Raw genomic sequence first — 16,609 nt, 5'->3', positions numbered from 1 at the left:
GCCCTTCTCTGCTCTCTCGGCAGCCCCGCAGCAGCCTTCAGGCCCTCTGAGCGGCAGCGCAGCGAGAGGAGCCCCAGAGTGCTCCGTGCCCCGGCTCGGAGAGCAGAGCCCTTGGCGATGTGTGGGCAGCGCTGGGGCTGGGGCCGGGGCCGGGGCCGGGGCGGGGGACCCCTTGCAGGCCCTGAGGGGTGCCCGGGGCTGGCTCCTCAGGGCAAAGATGGCGGCCAGGCCCCGGCGGCCTACAGCTCCCATGGTGCACTGCGCGGAGCGGCCGCGGCTCGCGGGCGGAGCGGCCGGCAGCGGGCGGGGCTCGTGGGCGGGAGCGGGCGGGGCTCGCGTTGCTGAAGAGCCAATGGGAGGCTCTGCTCGACGATTGACCAATGAGCGCAGGGGGCGTGGTCGGCGGGACTGTTTGAGCCCTCATCGGTGGAAGCAGCGGTAAGAGGCGCTCCGGTGCCCCAAGGGCTACGGGAGAGGGATGGGGACGGCTGCGGGGGCCGGGGGCAGCCTGGAAGGGCAGGGGAGGACTGCGGGGACTGCGGGGCTGAGGCAGGATTGCGGGTTCCGCGGGGCTGAGGCGGGCTGCGGGGCTGAGGCAGCATTGCGGGATCCGGGACAGCCTGCAAGGTCAGGGGCAGCCTGTGGGGGCTGCGGGGCTGCGGCGGGCTGCGGGAGGCGGCGGTGGAAGCGCCCTGGGCAGTGCTGGGTGCGGGGCCGGGGGAGCGTTGCGGGGCCGGGGCTGTGGAGCGTTGCGGAGCCGGAGCCGGGCCCGGGGGAGCGTTGCGTTGCGGGGCCGGGGCCGGGGGAGCGTTGCGGGGCCGGGGGTGCGTTGCGGGGCCGGGACCGAGGCTGTGGAGCGTTGCGGGGCCGGGGCCGGGGCCGGGGGAGCGTTGTGTTGCGGGGCCGGGGCCCGGGGGAGCGTCGCGGGGCCGGGCCCGGGGGAGCGTCGCGGGGCCGGGCCCGGGGGAGCGTCGCGGGGCCGGGCCCGGGGGAGCGTCGCGGGGCCGGGCCCGGGGGAGCGTCGCGGGGCCGGGCCCGGGGGAGCGTCGCGGGGCCGGGCCCGGGGGAGCGTCGCGGGGCCGGGCCCGGGGGAGCGTCGCGGGGCCGGGCCCGGGGGAGCGTCGCGGGGCCGGGCCCGGGGCCGGGGGAGCGTCGCGGGACCGAGGCTGTGGAGCGTTGCGGGCCCGGGGGAGCGTGGCGGGGCCAGGGGTGCGTTGCGGGACCGAGGCTGGGGAGCGTTGCGGGGCCGGGGCCGGTGGATCGCGGCCGAGGCTGTGGAGGGGCTCTGGGGACCCGCGGTGGGGTCGGAGCGTTGGGGCGGTTGTGAGGACCCGCAGGGGATGCAGGCTCCTTCCGGACGGGGAGAAGGCGCAGGGCTGGGGGGGTGTAACGGCAGCCCCGGCGGCAGCGGCGGCGGTTAGGGCAGGCAGGGCTCGGGAGCAGGCTCCGGGCTCGAAAGGTAAAGGCTTTCTCCAGCCTCAGGCTCCCCCTCCGCCGCTTCCCCTCCCCGCCTGACCCTTGTTGTCTCTTCTCAGAGTGCACTCTCAGGACTTTCGAGCCCAGAGCTGTGTTCTTCGGTGTTCTTCAGCCGGCGCTTTCCTTCGAGCGGTGCTTTTCTTGTGGCGGTGCTGTGCGAACCCTAAGGGGAGTGCCCTGAGCCTTGTGTCACCTTCGTCGCCGCCGCCGCCATGGCGGCGGCCCCTGCCCCCCAGGAGGGCACCGTGACCGTCATGGTGCGAGTGCGACCCCCGGCCCCCGGCGAGGGAGCCGCGCAGCACCCGCTGCTGAGGGTGGTCGACCATCACACCCTCCTGTTCGACCCTGGTGCCTCCGGCGGTGTGCTGCCTGCTGGCCGCGGCAAGAACCCAGGCAAACATCAGAAGTTCCTCTTCGACCGGGTTTTTGCTGAGCAGGCCACCCAGGAGGAGGTGTTCCAGCACACCACCCGCCAGATGGTCGATACTCTCCTCGACGGCTACAACTGCTCTGGTGAGCCCTAGCAGCCTGCTCTGGCCCTTGCAGGAGCTCCTGCCCATCTGCCCCTGCTCTGGGTGGGCTCAGCAGAGCTGGGGGTTGGTTCCAGAAGCCCTGAGCGGCTGTGGCAGCAGTGGGGACGCAGCGGCTCTGCAGAAAGAGAAAGCCTTGACCTTGTTGTTGGCACCAAGCTGGGGCCGGGACAGGGCCAGTGCTGGCCTGGAGATGTCATCCGAGGGCTCTGGGGGCAGGCAGGGCCCAGGCCAGCAAGAGGAGAGCAGAGACAAGCCCAGATGAGTGTGGAGTCCTGCCTGTGGGGTGGCATCAGCTGGGAGCCCTGTGCAGGCTGGGCAGCAGGCTGGTGCAGAGGGCCCCGGGGGCCCTGCTGGACAGGATGTGAGTGGGAGGCAGCAGTGCCCCACAGCAGGAGCTGGGTTTGGGGCTGTGTCCCCAGCTGAGGCAGAGCTGGCAGCATCCCCCCAGTGCTGCTGTCGATGGAGGCTGCTCTCAGGGCTCCTCCCTTTCTCCTCCCAGTGTTTGCCTACGGAGCAACCGGAGCAGGGAAAACCTACACCATGCTGGGCTCGGAGAACAGCCCTGGCATCATCTACCTCACCATGGAGGAGCTGTTCAGGAGGCTGGAGGCCAGGCAGGAGCAGAAGAGCTGCGAGGTCCTGGTCTCCTACCTGGAGGTAGGCTGTGCCCAGCTGTGCCCCTCCTGCTGCCAGGCCACCACCTCCAAGGTCTGGGCTTGTAGTGCCAGGGCTACCCCTGTGCTGCCAGCTGTGCCCAGGGCAGCCCCAGACTGGAAGCAGGCTGCCCCTGGCCAGGCTGCTGGGCTGGTGCTGCTGGCCTGCCCCCTCTGGAGCTGGGGGCCACAGGGCAATGAGGGCTTCCTGGCTGCAAGGCCTTTGGAGGAGCAGCGGCTCAGTGCCTGGCTGCTGAAGCCTCCTGAGCTGTCCCCTGCCTTAGGGCACCTTCAGCTGCTCCTGCTGGCGGCAGGTGCCAGAGGTGCTGTTGGGTGGGCAGCAGGCCCTGGGGTCCCAAGCTCCTCTGCCTGCTGCCCTCTGGGGCCCCAAGCCTCAGCCTGAGCTGGAGCTGCCTGCTGCAGGTCTACAACGAGCAGATCCGTGACCTGCTGGAGCCCAAGGGCCCTCTGCCCATCCGGGAGGATCCTGAGAGAGGAGCTGTGGTTCAGGGCCTCTCCATCCAGCAGGTGGGGGTGGAAGCAGGCACAAGGTGTGGGCAGCGCTGTGCCCGCCCCAGGGGTGCCAGCTGGGACCGGGGGAGCTGGAGGGGGAGGGGAGGGCTGCGGGGCCCCGGGGCAGGGGCTGCGGGGCCCCGGGGGTGCCGGCTGGGTGGGTGCCGGCTGGCAGCAGCGCTGAGCCCGAGGCCAGAGGAGCCCTGCAGGGGCGCAGGAGGCCTCAGCCTGTGGGCGCTCGGTGCCCGTGCCGGGGCTGCGCTGATCCCTGCCCTCTGCCTGCTCCCCGCCAGCCCAGCTCGGCAGAGCAGCTCCTGCAGATGCTGCTCGGGGGCAGCAGGAACCGCACGCAGCATGCCACCGATGCCAACGCCTCCTCCTCCCGCTCCCACGCCGTGCTGCAGGTGAGGGGTGGTGCTTGGGGCAGCCCTTGGCACCGCTGCCCGGAGGGGGGCAGGCGGCGATGCTGTGCCAGGGCCGGCGTGCCAGGGCTGCTGCCGCGGCTGCGAGCGGCGAGCCCGAGCGCCCTGCGGAGCTGCAGCCTGCCCTCTGTGTGCCCTGCCAGGTCTACGTGAAGCAGCAGGACCGCGCCGAGGGCCTCGCTGGGGCCGTGCGGGTGGCCAAGATGAGCTTGGTCGACCTGGCCGGCTCGGAGCGAGCCGCGGTGGCCAAGACCAGCGGCGAGCGGCTGCGGGAGGGAGCCAGCATCAACCGCTCGCTGCTGGCCCTGCTCAGCGTCATCCAGGCGCTGGCTGGGGCCAAGGTGAGGCTGCCGCTGAGGGGCCCTGAGCGCCGTCCCCACGGCAGAGCTGCCGTGGGCTGGGCCTGGCCGGGGCTGGGAGCCGGGGGCTGGGAGCCGAGGGCCAGCCCCTGAGCGGAGCCTCGCTGTGCCGGGCAGGGCAAGCAGAGCCACGTCCCGTACCGGGACAGCAAGCTGACGCGGCTGCTGAAGGACTCCATCGGCGGCAACTGCCGCACCCTGATGCTGGCTGCCCTCAGCCCCTCGCCGCTCTGCTGCCAGGACACCCTCAACACCCTCAAGTATGCCAGCAGGGCCAAGGAGATCCAGGTCTCGGTGAGCACCTCGCCCCGCGGCCGGCAGCTGCTGGGGCTGCCCGGGAAGGAGCCTGGGGCAGGCTGCTGCCTCCCTGCCGCCTCCCTGCCGCAGCCGGGCTGCCTCTGGAGCCCCTCTCAGAGTCAGCTGCAGCCCCTCGGGCCCCACCAGCCCAGGGCAGGCTGAGGAGCTGCCCCGCTGCCGCCTCAGCGGAGGGGAAGGAGCTGTCCCGGTGCTGCTCTCAGCTCCGCTCCTCCCTCTCCCCGCAGCTCAAGAGCAACCTGCCGAGCCCGGACTCCCACGTCTGTCCGTACGTTGTGCTGTGTGCGCAGCTGAGAGCGGAGGTGAGCTGCCGGGGGCAGGGCTGGGCTCTGTCTGCGGCTCTGCTTTGCCTGGCACCCAGCCTGCTGAGCTGCTGGGGCTCAGGGCATGCTCTGAGCCAGGGCTGCCCCTTGCTCACAGGTGGCAGAGCTGCAGGCCAAGCTCCGTGCCTATGAGGATGCTGCCCGCGGGGCACAGAGCCAGGCGCCAGAGCCGCTGCCTGCCCTCGGCTCCAGCCCCTTGGAGCTGCCCAGGTGAGGCTGCTGGGCAGGAGGGAGGGAGCCTGGGCTGGCACCTTGGGGTCCCCCAGGGCCAGGAGCTTGCAGAGTTTGGCTGCTGGCTGCAGCCCAAGTGGCTGCCAGGACGCAGCTGAGCTGCTCTGCTGCTGTGCCACAGCCTCTCCGCTGCCCAGCTGGAGTGAGGAGCCTGGCAGCCCCCAGAGCTGGGGGACAAAGGCCAAAGCTGCCCTTGGCTCCATCCCAAACCTTGGTAGGCCAAGGGATGGCTTCCCCAGAGGCTCTTCCCTGGCTCAGGGGCTGCTGCTGTGACTTGTGTAGGGTGGAGGAGGCTGTGCCCGAGGCGTGCCTGGAGCTCCCTGGTGGGGAGAGTGCTGGAGAGCAGCAGGAGCTGGCAGCTGGGTGTCCTGCTGCCTTGCAGCTGGCCTTGGAGGAGGTGAGAGGAGGGCTTGGCCTGGTGATGGGACCCAGCTCAGGTACCTTGCTGGGCTGCACTGGGCAGGCTGGGAGAGGGCAGGAGCTGAGCTGCTCTGGGAGGTCTGGGCTCAGCAGGTGCTGGGCTGTGGAGTGCTGGAGAAAGCTCTGAGCCTGGCAGGGAAGGGGCAGCTGGGGGCCCAGGCTCAGCTCAGCTCTGGCCTGATGCTGCTCTGGGGGCTTGCTGCAGGCTGCAGAGGAAAGGTCTGCCCCAGCCATCCAGCAGGCAGATGTGCAGCAGGAAGCAAAGGAAGCAGCCCCCCTCCTGCAGGGCTTGACTGCCAGCCAGCCAGAGGGGTGAGTGTCCTTGTGCCCCCTCCCTATGCCACTTGCTCCTGGCTGCTCAGAGAGTTTCAACCTTCCTGTGGTGTGCAGCCCCCTGAGGGTGCTGGAGGTGGGGGAGGGCCCAGGCCTTGGCTTACAGAGCAGTGCCTGCCCTCTGAGGTGGGATTTGGCTCCTAGAGGGCCAGTCCCAGGGGAGAAGCTCCCCTGGAAGGGTCAGCAGGGAAGGTTTCCAGGCACAGCAGCTGAGAGCCTTCAGTGCCTCTTGCCAGGCCTGGAGCTGCCTCCCCCAGGGCTCTGCTGCTGCCTCTGCTCCCCGAGGTGCTGCCCTGGCACCACCTGCTGCTGTCTGTGCCCCAATGTCCTGGCAGGGGGAAGGTCTCCCGAGGGAGGCTGCCTGTGCTGTGTGCCTGAGGCCCAGCACAGCTCTGGGGCTGCTGTTGGGTGCCCTGCAGCCCACAGGTGATCTCCCAGCTCAGGTCCTGCAGTGCCAGCCTGGGCACCCCTCAGTCTCAAAGCTTGCCTGGCCCAGAGCTCCCCCCAGGCTGTGCCCCAGCTGAGGAGGGGGCTCAGAGGTGCTGCTGGTGGTGCTGAGCCTGTCTTGGGTGCCAGGGGCTGAGGTTCAGCCCCTGACTGCTCCTTGGCTCTGTCTCTCTCTGCCCCAGGGCTGCAGCTGCTGCCAGGAGCTCCTCCCCAGAGCAGCAGTCCCTGCCCCAGGCTGGCAGCTTCCTTGCTGCTGCTGTGGCCTCTGAGGCACTGCAGCCCCTGGCCCCTCAGGAGGCTGCTGCCAGCCAGGAGCAGGCCTCCTCCCCAGGGAGGGCTGCAGAGGCCAGCAGGGCCAGCCCAGCCCAGAGGAGCCAGCAGGGCAGTGCTGCTGAGGATCCAGGTTGGTGCCCTCTCTCTCCTCTGTCCCAGGCTCTGCTGCAGGGCTGGGGGGTGGTGGGGGGCAGCTGCCAGCTGTGGGCACAGGGCAGGGGCAGAAGTTTCTCCTGCCCTGGCACCCAGTGGGGGCTGAGCCTGCCTTTATCTCCTGTGGGTGACTGCTCTGGGCTGCATCTGCCCCGCTCAGCCCAGCTGTGGCCTGGCTGCTGGCAGCCTGTGTCTGGGCAGGGCTGAGCTCTTCCTCCTCATCCTCGGTGCCCATGCATGAGGCCAGCAGCAGAGCCTGGCTCTGCAGAGGCTGCTGCTGGGCACAGGCCAGGCCCTGCCCCGGGGCACTTGCTCTGGGCCCAGGATGGTTGGTGCTGGCTCTTGGGCTTGGTGTGGTTTGGGGCAGTCCCAGCAAAGAGCTGAGGGGGGTGGGGGGCAGGGGGGGAGGGCCTGGGAGCTGCAGCCAGGGAGCTGACTCGGTCTCTGCTCTGCTCCTCCAGCCGAGAGCTGCGTGGCTGTGCCTGGCGCCCCCGTGACCAGCTCTCCCCTGCCAGGCTGGCAGCACCTGGCTGCGCTCAGCAGTGCCAGGCTGCTGGCCCTCAGCCCCATCGGGAAGAGGAGGAGGTCCCCTGAGATGCCAACTCCTGCCCAGCCGGCCTCTGCCTGCAGCCTCTCCCCGCGGCCCAAACGCCGGCGGCCGAGTGGGCAGCCGGCAGAGGCTGCCAGGGCGGCACAGAGCCCCCCCAGCCCCTGCCCCCCGGCTGCAGCCCCCCCAGCCCCTGTGGCGCTGCCAGCCTGGCCCTGCGGCTCCAGCCTGTGCCCGGAGAGGCTCTCCCGGAGCCGCCTGCCCCTGGCGCCGCTGGCAGCTCCCCAGGGCTGTGCCCTGCCCCCAGGCCCTGACCTGGATGGCACCTACCAGGTGTGCAGGCTGCCAGCCTCAGCCAGCCCTGGGCCCCCGGGCTGCAGGGGCCTGGAGCCCCCCAGCCAGGACCTCCTCCGGCAGCAGGATGCCCTCTCGGTGCCCAAGTGAGTGCCGCCCTGGGGCCCTCCCTGCGGGGTTGGGGACCCCCTGGGTGCCTCCTGGGGGGGTGGCTGCGGCTCTGTGGGGAGGGAGGGTGGGCAGGGGGCACAGGGCTGGGGGGTGGGCAGCAGTGGGCTGAGCTCACCTGGGCAGGGGTTGCTGAAGAGAAAAAGCCAAGCAGAAGGCCCCCCTGTGTGCCACTTGCCCTGGCACAGTGTGTGCCCCCTCCTCCTGCACGTAGCTGCCCCAGGGATGAGCTCTGCCTCAAAGCTTGCCTGGCCCAGAGCTCCCCCCAGGCTGTGCCCCAGCTGAGGAGGGGGCTCAGAGGTGCTGCTGGTGGTGCTGAGCCTGTCTTGGGTGCCAGGGGCTGAGGTTCAGCCCCTGACTGCTCCTTGGCTCTGTCTCTCTCTGCCCCAGGGCTGCAGCTGCTGCCAGGAGCCATGAGCTCAATGTCACCTACCAGGTCTGCAGGCTGCCAGCCTCAGGCAGCAGCCCTGAGCCCTTGGGCTGCAGGGGCCTGGAGCCCCCAGGCTGGCAGCACAAGCAGGATGCCCTCTCGGTGCCCAAGTGAGTGCTGCCCTGGGGCCTTCCCTGTGGCTTTGGGGATCCTGCCCTCCATGGCTGGGTGCCTCCTGTGGGGATGGCTGCAGCTCTGGGGAGGGCAGAGGGTGGGCAGGAGGCACTTGGCCAGCAGGCACAGGCTGAGCTCCCCTGGGCACGGCTGCACAGGGCAGAGAGCATTCCAAGGGAAGCTTTTCCTGCTCCTGCTCCTCCCTTTGGCCCTGGAGCATCCTCCAGATTGCTTCAGGAGTGCTGGCTGGGAGCAGGTTGGGCATCTGCTCTCCTGGCACTGGGGGTCAGGGCTGTGCCCTTGGGGGCCTGGGCATCTTTGGGGTGGCTTTTGGCTGGTGCAGCAAAGAGGCTCTGGCTCTTCTGGAGCCCTGTGGCTGTGCAGAGGCTGAGCCCCACCTGGCCCTGGTGGTGCAGGACACCCCCAGGGAGACCTCCTTGCTTCTGGGGCTCTGCAAATAGCTCAGAGTGAGGAGAGCTGGAAATGGGGACAGGGCAGGGCCCAGCCCCGTGCCAGGGGCAGTCAGGATCCCCCCTGGCACTAACCATCTCTGCCCTGCCTGCAGGCCCTGCAAGCTGGCCTGTGCCCCACGGACACCCTCTGTGCCCAGGCTGCCTGTGGGCTGCAGAGCCTCTGCCCTGAAGCAGAAGGCAGCTGAGAGGTGAGAGAGCTGCCAGCAGCTGCCTGTGCTCCCCACTGTGGGCCCTGCCCCATGGCTGCAGCTGCACCTTGCCAGTGCCCTCTGCCCCGAGCCTGCCTGGGTGCCAATGGCCTCTTTGCCTTTCCCAGAGCCCTTTGCCCCCCCGGGGGTGGACAGCGGAGCCGCATCCCCCAGCTGCGCAGCAGGCAGCGAGCTGCCAAGGCCTCTGCAGCCCAGGTGAGGCTGCCCTGGGAGTGAGCCCTGCTGCTGTGCCAGCCCCGTGCCAGCTGGAGGCACAGCCCTGCCATGGGGATGGTTGGTGCTGGGGGGTGGCTGCAGCCTGCTGCTGTGCCAGCCCCGTGCCAGCTGGAGGCACAGCCCTGCCATGGGGATGGTTGGTGCTGGGGGTGGCTGCAGCCTGCTGCTGTGCCAGCCCCGTGCCAGCTGGAGCAGAGCCCTGCCATGGGGATGGTTGGTGCTGGGGGGTGGCTGCAGCCTGCTGCTGTGCCAGCCCCGTGCCAGCTGGAGGCACAGCCCTGCCATGGGGATGGTTGGTGCTGGGGGGTGGCTGCAGCCTGCTGCTGTGCCAGCCCCGTGCCAGCTGGAGCACAGCCCTGCCATGGGGATGGTTGGTGCTGGGGGAGGGCAATAGAGCAGGTATCTGCCAGGGCCTGGGTGTGCCCGGCGCTGCCTGCTGCCCTTCTCTCCTCTCTCTGCAGCCCCAGAGCATCCTTCAGGCCCTCTGAGCAGCAGCGCAGCAGGAGCAGCCCCAGAGTGCCTCCAGCCCCGGGTGAGAGAGCAGAGCCCCTGGGGAGGTGTGGACAGCCCTGGGCGTGCCCCGTGCGGGCCCTGGTGGGTGCCCGGTGCTGGCTTCTCAGCGCTGCTGAGGGGCAGGCGGCGCTGGGCTGGCCGCGGGGGCTGGTCGGGGCCGGAGCTGCCGGCAGGGAGCTGGGAGGAGAAGCTGCCAGGGCAGGGCTGGGGCTGAGGGCAAAGATGGCGGCCGGGCCCCGGCGGCCTACGGCTCCCATGGTGCTCTGCGCGGGCGGGAGGGGGCGGGGCTGTCGGCGTTCGAGAGCCAATGGGGGGCTGCGTTCGGGCACCGGCCAGTGAGCGCAGGGGGCGTGTCCGGCGGCAGCGTTTGAAGCCCTGCGGCGCAGGCGGCGGTGAGTAGCGCTGGGGCCCCGGGAGCGGCGAGGCAGAGGGATGGGGACGGCTGCGGGGAGCGGGGGCTGGGGGAGGCAGGGAGTGCTGGAGGCGGCGGTGGCAGCGCCGGGGGGAAGCTGGGGAGGGCGCCGGGGAGGGCTAGAGGCCGGGGATGTGGGCGTGGGGAGGGGGTTGGGGATCAGGGATCAGGGCTCTGGATGTGGGGGCGTCCCGGGGCGGTTGTAGGAGCGTTAGGGTGGCTGTGGGGACCCCAGGGTGATGTAGGATCCTTGCAGATGCTGGGAACCTGTAGGGCTGGAGGGTATTGGAAGGGCAGCTCTCGGGGGTACCGGTGGGAGTTACCACAGGGGGGGTGTGGGAGCAGGGTCCCGGGTGGGGGGCTGGGGGTGTCCAGGCTTTCTCCAGCCTGCGGCTCCCCCTCCGCCGCTTCCCCTCCCTGCCTGACCTTTTTTTTCTCCCGAGAGTGCGCCCTCAGGACGTTGGAGCCCGGAGCTGTGTTCTTCAGCCAGTGCTGTCCTTGGAGCGGTGCTGTGCGGACCCCAGGGGCAGTGCCCTCAGCCCTGCGTCGTCGTCGCCGCCATGGTGCTGGTCCCTCCCCCCAGGAGGGCGCCGTGGCCGTCACGGTGCGAGTGCGACCCCTGGCCCCCAGGGAGGGAGCCACGCAGCACCCAGGTGCCTCCCAGCCCCGTGCCAGGGGCAGTCAGGATCCCCCCTGGCACTAACCATCTCTGCCCTGCCTGCAGGCCCTGCAAGCTGGCCTGTGCCCCACGGACACCCTCTGTGCCCAGGCTGCCTGTGGGCTGCAGAGCCTCTGCCCTGAAGCAGGAGGCAGCTGAGAGGTGAGAGAGCTGCCAGCAGCTGCTTGTGCTCCCCAGTGTGGGCCCTGCCCCATGGCTGCAGCTGCACCTTGCCTGTGGCCTCTGCCCTGAGCCTGGCCGGGTGCCAATGGCCTCTTTGCCTTTCCCAGAGCCCTTTGCCCCCCGGAGAGTGGGCAGTGGAACTCCAGAGCAGGAACAGAGCTGCCCTGTCCTCTGCAGCCCAGGTGAGGCTGCCCTGGGAACCACTCAGCCAGGAGTGAGCCCTGCCCCGCGGCAGCCTGCAGCCTGCTGCTGTGCCAGCCCTGTGCCAGCTGCGAGGCAAAGCCCTGGCAGGGGCATGGTTGGTGCTGGGGGGAGGGCGGGAGAGCAGGGAGGTGCCAGTGCCTGGGTGTGCCTCAGGAAGGGAGCTGCGTTTGCTGCTTGTGCCCCAGAGCTGCCTGATGCCCTTCTCTCCTCTCTCTGCAGCCCCGGAGCATCCTTCAGGCCCTGTGAACGGCAGTGCAGCAAGAGGAGTCCCAGAGTGCTCCCAGGCTTCGGCAGCAACCTCTCTCCTTCCAGCCCCCATCCAGTGAAAACTTCAGCAGCCAGGACCCCAGCCCAAGCTGGAGGTCCCGTCGGCGGCGTCCCTGCCCCCGGTCCCGGTCCCCATCCCGACCCTGCCCCCGGTCCCCATCCCGTCGCGTCCGCGCCGTCCCTGCCCCGGTCCCTGGTCCCGTCCCGTCCGCGCCGTCCCTGCCCCGGTCCCTGGTCCCGTCCCGTCCGCGCCGTCCCTGCCCCGGTCCCTGGTCCCGTCCCGTCCGCGCCGTCCCTGCCCCGGTCCCTGGTCCCGTCCCGTCCGCGCCGTCCCTGCCCCGGTCCCTGGTCCCGTCCCGTCCGCGCCGTCCCTGCCCCGGTCCCTGGTCCCGTCCCGTCCGCGCCGTCCCTGCCCCGGTCCCTGGTCCCGTCCCGTCCGCGCCGTCCCTGCCCCGGTCCCTGGTCCCGTCCCGTCCGCGCCGTCCCTGCCCCGGTCCCTGGTCCCGTCCCGTCCGCGCCGTCCCTGCCCCCGGTCCCCGGTCCCGTCCCGTCCGCGCCGTCCCTGCCCCCGGTCCCCGGTCCCGTCCCGTCCGCGCCGTCCCTGCCCCCGGTCCCCGTCCGCGCCGTCCCTGCCCCGGTCCCCACCCCGGTCCCCGTCCGCGGCTTCCCTGGCCCCGGCCCCGTCCCGTCCGCAGCGTCCCGGCCCCGTCCCTTTTTGCAGCTCGGTTCCCCCTACCCCACTTCGCGGTTCCCGGCCCTGTCCCCTCCCCTCTGCGGCGCGGTTCCCCCCTCTGTTTGTGTTGTTCACTAAAGGTTTGGTTTTTGGTTCTTCAGACCTTTTCTGGCTGCTTTTTCCCTCCCCTTGGGGGACCCTGGGGCTGGGGCTCCCTCGGGGGTTGCCTGGGCCAGGCCATTCCTCCTGGCCTGGGCTCTAGTCTGCCTTCCCCCTCTCTACCATCATCGCAGGGGCTCTGGGGCTCTTCTTCTTAGCCTCTGTGGATCAGGCAGCCCCACTCATCTTCACAGGGGGAAGTTGAAACCAAAGGGCTCTCTTCTTTCATCCCCAACCTCCTGTGCTGCAGTTTCCATCCATTGCCCCTTGGCCTATCCCAGGGCACAGTGAGCAGAGGCTGTCCCTGGCCCTTCCTTCCTGACCCCCAGCCCTCAGCTCTTGATAGCCATTGATCAGATCCCTCTCAGCCTTCTCCTCTCCAGACTCAACAGCCCCAGGGCTCTCAGCCTCTCCTCCCCAGGCACTGCTGCAGTCCCTTCAGCAGCCTTGCAGCCCTCCCTTGGACTCTCTCTAGCAGTCCCTGTCCCTCCTGACCTGGGGAGCCCAGAGCTGGATGCAATATTCCAGATGGGGTCTCAGCAGGGCAGAGTAGAGGGGGAGGAGAACCTCCCTGGCTCTGCTGGACACACTCCCCTGAATGCCCCCCAGGACCCCCTTGGCCTTCTTGGCCCCCAGGGCACATTGCTGTCCCATGCAGAGCTTGCTGCCCCCCAGCACTCCCAGGTCCTGTTTCAACCTCTTCAAGGATGTGCTGCCGGTGCGCCTGGATGCTGCTCAGGGCTCCTGTGAGGAGCTCCAGACAACGAAATACTCTCTTCACTTCTTTTGATCCCCTGTTCCAAACCATTTCCCCTTGTGCCTCACAGCCAGCAATTTGATAACCTCTCCCACTGCCAAGGTTCTTTTGAGACCTTCAGAATGCCAAATCATTTGTTGCTCAGGTGTCAACCACCTGAGTTTCACCAATCATCTTTAATTCTTGTGAGGTGCTGAAGTCAGAACTGGGGGGTGGGGGTGGCTGACACCCCTCAGGCTGTGCTGTCATCCAGGGAACTCTGGAAGAGCTGAGAGCTGGCTGCAGGCAAACCTCAGGGAGGTCAGCCAGGACAAGAGCAGGGTCTTGCATCTGGGGAGGAGTAACAGCAGGCACCAGGACAGGTTAGGAGCTGTCCTGCTGGAGAGCAGCTCCATGGAGTCCTTGTGGACAAGTTCTGCATGGGACAGCAATGTGCCCTGGGGGCCAAGAGAGCCAATGGGGTCCTGGGGTGCAGCAAGGAAAGTGTGGCCAGCAGGGCTGGGGAGGTTCTGCTCCCCCTCTGCTCTGCCCTGCTCAGACCACAGCTGCAATCCTGTGTCCAGCTCTGGGCTCCCCAGGTCAAGAGAGACAGAGACCTGCTGGAGAGAGTCCAAGGGAGAGCCAGGAGGATGCTTAGGGGACTTGAGGATCTCCCATGTGAAGAGAGACTGAGAGCCCTGGGGCTGTTTAGTCTGGAGAAGAGGAGGCTCAGGGGAGACCTTCTTGCTCTCTCCAACTCCCTGCAGGGTGGTTGTAGCCAGGTGGGGGTTGGTTTCTTCTCCCAGGCACCCAGCAGCAGAACAAGAGGCCACAGTCTCAAGCTGTGCCAGGGGAGATTCAGGCTGGAGCTGAGGAGAAATTGGCCATTGGGATGTGCTGCCCAGGGAGGTGGTGGAGTCACCATCCCTGGAGGTGTTCAACCTTGGCATTTGGAGCCATGGTTTAGTTGTCAGGAGCTGTTGGGTGGCAGGTTGGACTTGATGATCTCTGAGGTCTTTTCCACCCTTAGTGATTCAATGATTCTATACCAAGAGGCCCCAAGGAAGGCCACAAAGCTGAGAGCAGCAGCGTGGAGCATCTCTCCTATAAAGACAGTCTGGGAGAGTTGAAGGAGTTCAGCTTGGGGAGCAAAGGCTCCAAGGAGACCTTACAGTAGCCTTCCAGTGGCTGAAGGGGGCTGAGGAGGAGCTGTTTCCAAAGGTATGCAGCCAGAGGACCAGGGGCAGTGGCTTGAAACTGGAGCAGGGTAGGTTTGGATTGGATGAGGAAGAAGTTCTTTACTATGAGCACAACAGTGGCTTTCATGAGAGGTTTTGCTGTCTCACAGTCTGGGTGGTCTGCAGCATTTATTCTCTCTGTGTTGCTGACTAACTAGGAACTGATTAATCAAATCATTGATTTGTTGCTGAGGACATTCTGCTTACTGAACTCCCTAAACCACAACAAGTCCTTCCTGCTGTTAACTGAGGAGGCTGTGGGGCAGTGTTTGGCATCACTTGCTTGTGTTCAGCTTGTTCTGGTGCTAAGGAGACAAAAGGCCTGGAATAAAAATGACACTGAAACCAAATGAGAGCCTGGGGAAGCACTTCCCAGCATTATCCTGAACTTGTGACCTCTGAGGAGGTAGAAACTGTCACAGGTGGGTTTGGAAGTGATTGGAGTCATAGAATCACAGAATCTTAGAATCAATCAGGTTGGAAAAGACCTCAGAGATCATCAAGTCCAACCTCTCACCCAATACCTAACTCCTCCTGTCCAGTTCTGGGCCCCTCAGGTTAGGAAAGATGTTGAGATGCTGGAAGGTGTCCAGAGAAGGGCAACAAAGCTGGGGAGGGGTCTGGGGCACAGCCCTGTGAGGAGAGGCTGAGGAAGCTGGGGTTGCTTAGCCTGGAGAAGAGGAGGCTCAGGGGAGACCTCATTGCTCTCTACAACTCCCTGAAGGGAGGTGGGGGTTGGTCTCTTCTCCCAGGCAAGCAGCACCAGAACAAGAGGACACAGTCTTAAGGTGTGCCAGGGGAAGTTTAGGCTGGAGGTGAGGAGAAAGTTCTTCACTGGTAGAGTAATTTGCCATTGGAATGTGCTGCCCAGGGAGGTGGTGGAGCCACCATCCCTGGAGGTGTTCAAAAGGGGATTGGATGAGGCACTTGGAGCCATGGTTTGGTTGTCTGGGGGTGTTGGGTGCTAGGTTGGACTTGATGATCTCTGAGGTCTTTCCCAACCTTGTTGATTCTATGCTTGTGCCCCTGTGCTGGGCACTGGTGAGGCCACACCTTGAGGAATTTTGGGCTCCTCACTCCAAGGAGGCCATTGGAGTCCTGCAGCTGGTACAGGGAAGGGCAATACAGCTGAGGAAGGGTCTGGAGGACAGGGCTGCAGAGGAGCAGCTGAGCAAAGTAGGGCTGTTCAGCCTGGAGAAGAGAGACTCAGGGGAAGAGACTCATGGGAGTCTCCATGAAAGGAGATTGGAGTGGAGTGGGGTTGGGCTCTTCTCCCTAGATGCAAGTCACAGGAGAAGAGAAAACAACCTCAAGTTGCACCAAGGGAGGTTTAGTCTGGAGATCAGGAAAAGTCTTTCCTGCCAGAGTGGTCAGGGATTGGCACAGGCTGCCCAGGGAGGTGGTGGAGTCCCCATGCCTGTAGGTGTTCCAGGAATGAGTGAATATGGCACTTTGGGATGTGGCTTCCTGGGCAGGGTGCAGTAAGGTTCATGATTGAACTTGATGATCTTAGAGAACTTTTCCAGCTGGAGTGACTCTATGATTCTATTTGATGTTAAACCTCAGTCATGGACATGATCCCTAACAAACTGCTTTGAGATAAGAAAACAGAATTCTTGTTGCTGCCTGTACCAAAATTGACTTCCAGTATAAAATTAACTGGGTGATTAATTAGGGGATCTGCTGGAGAGCAGTCCTGGGGAGAAGGACCTGGGAGTGCTGGTGGGCAGCAAGCTCTGCATGGGACAGCAATGTGCCCTGGGGGCCAAGAAGGCCAAGGGGGTCCTGGGGGGCATTCAGAGGAGGTGTCCAGCAGAGCCAGGGAGGTTCTCCTCCCCCTCTGCTCTGCCCTGCTGAGACCTCACCTGGAATATTGCATCCAGCTCTGGGCTCCCCAATTCAGGAGGGACAGGGACTGCTAGAGAGAGTCCAAGGGAGGGCTGCAAGGCTGCTGAAGGGACTGCAGCAGTGCCTGGGGAGGAGAGGCTGAGAGCCCTGGGGCTGTTGAGTCTGGAGAGGAGAAGGCTGAGAGAGGATTTAATAAATGTTTATCCATATCTGGATATCCATATCCTGGATATCAGTGGATGGAAACTGCAGCACAGGAGGTTCCAGCTCAACATGAGGAGGAACTTCTTGACTGTGAGGGTCCCAGAGCCCTGGAGCAGGCTGCCCAGAGAGGTTGTGGAGTCTCCTTCTGTGGAGCCTTTCCATCCCTGTCTGGATGTGTTCCTGGGTGACCTGTGCTGGGTTCTATGCTCCTGCTCTGGCAGGGGGTTTGGACTGGAAGATCTGCAGTGGTCCCTTCCAACCCCTGACATCCTGTGGGCCTGTGAACTGTCTCAGACAGGAGAAAAAGCTCTTGGAGGAGACAGAAAAGATTCCTGTCAGTTAACTTCTGCATCCAAGCTTTTACCTTTAACAACACCACTCTTAAAAACCAAAGGTTATCATTTTGTTGTGTCAGTGTGCAGAGCTCTTAGAGAGTCTGCCTCCCCTGGGACACTCCTGCAGGTGAAACCTTCATTTAGGTAGTGAAAGGCTTCAAGCCTCTCAAGTTGCTGTGCATTCCTGATTGCACTCACACCTCCTCACTCAGCCAGAGCCTGGGGGCTTTGTTGTTTTGTTGGTTTTCTTTACCTCATCCACTCACCACCTGTGAGA

General features: G+C 66.2%; 2 protein-coding genes across 7 annotated transcripts; both read left to right on the top strand.

Annotated features, from left to right (window-relative positions):
* Nucleotides 1-354: 354 nt before the first annotated feature.
* LOC137458133 (kinesin-like protein KIF18B) lies at nt 355-9,897 on the top strand. Of its 5 annotated transcripts, XM_068169817.1 has the most exons (17): nt 355-627; nt 1,536-1,989; nt 2,509-2,666; nt 3,086-3,190; nt 3,469-3,579; nt 3,741-3,938; nt 4,074-4,250; nt 4,499-4,573; nt 4,692-4,804; nt 5,108-5,222; nt 5,451-5,557; nt 6,208-6,428; nt 6,913-7,438; nt 7,851-8,000; nt 8,570-8,665; nt 8,794-8,881; nt 9,364-9,469. In XM_068169817.1, exons 2-17 carry the CDS (start codon nt 1,689-1,691, stop codon nt 9,388-9,390), a joined length of 2,568 nt encoding a protein of 855 aa, XP_068025918.1. In that variant the 5' UTR covers nt 355-627; nt 1,536-1,688; the 3' UTR covers nt 9,391-9,469. The 5 variants fall into 5 exon arrangements, with proteins under 5 accessions (XP_068025918.1, XP_068025915.1, XP_068025917.1 ...); XM_068169814.1 differs by lacking the exons at nt 8,570-8,665; nt 8,794-8,881 and having other exon boundaries at nt 9,364-9,897; XM_068169816.1 differs by lacking the exons at nt 3,086-3,190; nt 8,570-8,665; nt 8,794-8,881 and having other exon boundaries at nt 9,364-9,897.
* A 271-nt stretch (nt 9,898-10,168) lies between these two features.
* LOC137458132 (uncharacterized) lies at nt 10,169-11,972 on the top strand. 2 transcript variants are annotated; one of them, XM_068169811.1, is made up of 4 exons: nt 10,169-10,431; nt 10,552-10,647; nt 10,776-10,850; nt 11,092-11,972. In XM_068169811.1, exons 1-4 carry the CDS (start codon nt 10,388-10,390, stop codon nt 11,948-11,950), a joined length of 1,074 nt encoding a protein of 357 aa, XP_068025912.1. In that variant the 5' UTR covers nt 10,169-10,387; the 3' UTR covers nt 11,951-11,972. The 2 variants fall into 2 exon arrangements, with proteins under 2 accessions (XP_068025912.1, XP_068025914.1); XM_068169813.1 differs by lacking the exons at nt 10,552-10,647; nt 10,776-10,850.
* Nucleotides 11,973-16,609: the final 4,637 nt, after the last annotated feature.

Source organism: Melanerpes formicivorus, unplaced genomic scaffold, assembly GCF_026170545.1.
Source record: "Melanerpes formicivorus ecotype bairdi unplaced genomic scaffold, bMelFor1.0.p_v2 SCAF_225, whole genome shotgun sequence".
NCBI classification, from domain to species: Eukaryota; Metazoa; Chordata; class Aves; order Piciformes; family Picidae; genus Melanerpes; species Melanerpes formicivorus.
Note: the sequence above shows the minus strand (reverse complement) of the source record. Positions and strands in the feature narration are given on the sequence as shown.